This window comes from Otolemur garnettii, unplaced genomic scaffold (assembly GCF_000181295.1).
Source record: "Otolemur garnettii isolate 467f Iridium unplaced genomic scaffold, OtoGar3 scaffold00006, whole genome shotgun sequence".
Classification (NCBI taxonomy): domain Eukaryota; kingdom Metazoa; phylum Chordata; class Mammalia; order Primates; family Galagidae; genus Otolemur; species Otolemur garnettii.
Window position 1 is genome coordinate 35197922 of NW_003852401.1, and position 3835 is coordinate 35201756.

General features: G+C 58.0%; 1 protein-coding gene across 1 annotated transcript; it reads left to right on the forward strand.

The window, feature by feature from the left end:
- Nucleotides 1-657: 657 nt before the first annotated feature.
- Nucleotides 658-1956, forward strand: FOXB2 (forkhead box B2). The gene has a single exon (XM_003782962.1). It carries the CDS (start codon nt 658-660, stop codon nt 1954-1956), a length of 1299 nt encoding a protein of 432 aa, XP_003783010.1.
- Nucleotides 1957-3835: the final 1879 nt, after the last annotated feature.

A 3835-nucleotide genomic window follows, 5' to 3' on the forward strand; every position in this document is an offset into this window, starting at 1 on the left:
TCGGTGTCTTTTCCACCCCTGGCTCCGCTGCGAGCCACCAAAACAAAAAGGAGGTGCAGGCTGCCAGAACCAGATCTGCCTCCGCTTGTCCCGCCTTTCCAGGAAAACAGGGACTCCAGAGCGGAGTGGCTAAGTGTCTGGCGGTGAAAGTCCTGCCGTCACTGGCCTCCAGGACAGCAAGCCCAAACTCGGATTTAAAGGGTCGGTCTCGAGTGCCCGGTCTTTCTTCCTAGACAGCTTGGCCTAGGCGTCCCTCAGACCCAGAGAAAGCAAAGAGGCCGGAAGGAAGCAAGGCCCCTGGCCTCTCGCCCCTCGGCGTCAGCTCCAGCGCTCAGTTTGGAGGCAAGAAGTAGAGAAGGCTGCGGAAAACCTGGCGCGCTCCGCCCACGACCGTGCGCTCTTGTCTACGACCGTCGGAGCCAGAAATTGCCAGTGTCTGCGAGCTGAGTTAACAAAAAAGATCAGGCTCAGAGACCCCAGGCAGCTCGGAGGAGGCCAGGGAGAGAAGCCGAGAGGGCCTGGGGGGGCGAGAGAGCAGGGTGGCAGGGCTGGACGGGCAGAGTGGGAGTTAGTCCGGGGCAGACGGCCCCGGGAGCGTGGTGCCGAGCGACTCTGCGGCCCGGTTTGGGCCAGAAGGCAGTGGAGGATCAGGGAGCGATGCCGCGGCCGGGGAAAAGCTCGTACAGCGACCAAAAGCCGCCCTACTCGTACATCTCGCTGACTGCCATGGCAATCCAGCACTCGGCTGAGAAGATGCTGCCGCTGAGCGACATCTACAAGTTCATCATGGAGCGCTTCCCCTACTACCGCGAGCACACGCAACGCTGGCAGAACAGCCTACGCCACAACCTCTCCTTCAACGACTGCTTCATCAAGATTCCGCGGCGGCCCGACCAGCCTGGCAAGGGTAGCTTCTGGGCGCTGCACCCTGACTGCGGCGACATGTTCGAGAACGGCAGCTTCCTGCGGCGCCGCAAGCGCTTCAAGGTGCTGCGCGCGGACCACGCTCACCTGCATGGGGGAAGCACCAAGGGCGCGCCCGGCGCTGGTCCCGGAGGGCACCTTCATCCTCACCATCCCCACCACCCTCACCACCACCACCACCACCATCATCACGCGGCCGCTCACCACCACCATCACCACCACCCACCCCAGCCGCCGCCACCCCCTCCACCACCGCACATGGTGCCCTATTTCCATCAACAGCCTCCTCCTGCTCCGCAGCCGCCCCCGCACCTCCCGACGCAGCCTCCGCAGCAACCGCCCCAGCAATCGCAGCCTCAGCAGACGTCCCACCCTGGCAAGATGCAGGAGGCAGCGGCCGTGGCTGCGGCGGCGGCGGCGGCGGCAGCGGCAGCGGTGGGCAGCGTGGGGCGCCTGTCGCAGTTCCCACCCTACGGGCTGGGATCTGCTGCCGCTGCTGCCGCGGCGGCCGCCGCGTCCACGTCAGGCTTCAAACACCCGTTCGCCATCGAGAACATCATCGGCCGGGACTACAAGGGCGTGCTGCAGGCTGGCGGGCTGCCCTTGGCGTCGGTCATGCACCACCTGGGCTACCCGGTGCCCGGCCAGCTCGGCAACGTCGTCAGCTCCGTGTGGCCGCACGTTGGTGTTATGGATTCAGTGGCCGCGGCCGCTGCTGCTGCAGCCGCAGCCGGAGTCCCTGTAGGCCCAGAGTACGGAGCCTTCGGTGTCCCAGTCAAGGCCCTTTGCCACTCGGCAAGCCAGAGCCTGCCTGCTGTGCCGGTGCCGATCAAGCCTACGCCTGCACTGCCGCCCGTGACCGCGCTGCCGCCAGCTCTCCCCGTCCCCGCGGCCTCGCAGCAGCCGCCAGCGCCATCCTCTGTGTGCTCCGCGGCTGCGGCCTCTCCGGTCGCTTCTCTACTTGAGCCCAACGCCCAGAGCACCTCCGAGAACAAGGGTGGCTCCTTACATTCGGTGCTGGTGCACTCCTAGGGGACCCAGCGGGCGGAGGGAGACCAACGGGCGGACAGACGACTGGCCCAGGAACGCACCAACTGCCCCAGAGTCGGGCACCCTGGCGAGGATCAGCAGAGCTCGCAAGGCCGAGCCTTTGCTATAAAAGAAGATATTTAATGGGGCCCCAACAACCCCCAAAAGTGGATTCTCCAGTGGTCTGAATAAATATAACACTCCTAGTGTCTGTGTTTATACTATGTTGTACAATCAGATTAAAGAAAGCCCATTTTCAGGTAAGAGTTTCTAATTGTAATTAACATTATAAATCAGTAAGTTATGGGGGAGGGAATATAGAAGTCTAGGAAAGCCTCATTCGCTGGCAAATTGGAAGTGGATTTGGACCCTTATTCCTGGGAGCAGAAGCTGGTGGAGCTAAACCTCCCGGGAAAAAATCCAACAGAAAGTGACGCTGAAACGGATCTCAGCCACCAAGTTTCTCTGCGCTGCCCTCATCCTGAGCAGCCGCCTCTCGTGAACACGCAAGACAAACCTGCCGTCCACTTAGGAAATCTTGTTTTATTTGAGCAGGAAAAGAAAGGGTGTTTGATACTGTTTTCTCCTGGTCAGCTAAATGAGCAAGGACATGGTGTCACGAATAAAGTTGCTCGGTGAGGGGCAAGGAGGGCAGGCAGTGGAACCCCACTAAAGATCTTAGGGGAATGATTGCTTGACTCTGATCGGGGCTCAAGAAGGATAGAAGGAACCGTTAAAGCAATTAGTTTGCACAAAAGAGGACGGCAGCGGCTTAAAGAGCAAAGCCCCAGATTCCAAAAGTAAAGTTGGGAAACAACCAAAGAGAGACAATAAAGGCGACTTTCCACCTGCAACTGGTTTGTGTATCGATGGGATAAGAGACTGTTAAGGAGCCCAGTAGTACAGTGAATTCCCACGATCTGTTTCCTTTGGAGTTTTAAATGAAAAAATAATCACTGTATCACGGGATTACGATCCCCTAGCTCACGAATACAAGAAAAACGTAGCATATCGCTCAGACAGTATTGCTCTTAACGCTTTCCGGAGCGTTTCGTGGTTGTTTCCTTCCAGTCTCCTTGGACAGGAGCGAGGGGATGTCCCTGTCACCTTTGCACGCTGCGGTCGTTTTTGTATTCCGTGTGCTGTTTGGGCGCGCGTGTCTTCGTTTTCAATTCGTAAACAGGAAGGAAATTTACCTTGTCGCTATTACCCTTCCCGCTTCTGAGCCCCAGGAATCGCACTTTACTTACAACAAACTTTTAGGAACAAAGCGGGGTGGAGTGGGGAGGAATCGGCTTTGCCCTTTGCTCTAAGTCACCTCCGGCTTGTATCCACGCCGCGTTCGGGTTGTGACTTTGTCCGTGTCTGGTGGTGGTGTGCGCGGAGTTCTCCATTAAAGCTTCTCTCTGGATATACTAGCTCTGGTGTGAAATTTTGTTTCTCTAGAGGGGAGGCTGCGGTTTGAGAGTCCGCTAGTAGGTCAGGGGACTTTGTAAATCCTCTCCTCCCTTTAATTTAACTTCGGAACTACAAAGGGGGGAGTTCCCCAGTAGGAAGGCGTTTCCTCAGTTGCTCCTTTCATCCCTCCGCGCAATCATCTCCTTTTCTATTTTTATCACACTAGTTTCCCAACAGAAACTAGTTGCAGAAGTCAGCAACAGTGAGTTTTTTCTGTCACTACCATCCACTGCTTCTTTCCCTTTTCTTAAGTCCTCGACGGCGGCCCAAGTTGGGGAACTCCGTGCCGGTTGCGTGGCTGCCCGGCGGCGCCCCCTTAAGTATGAGGGGCTGGACCAGGGTGGAAAGGTCGGAGCCGGATACTGCAACTGCCGCCTTCCCCAGGCGCGCGGACCTCACCACTGCGTCCTAGAAGACAGACCGG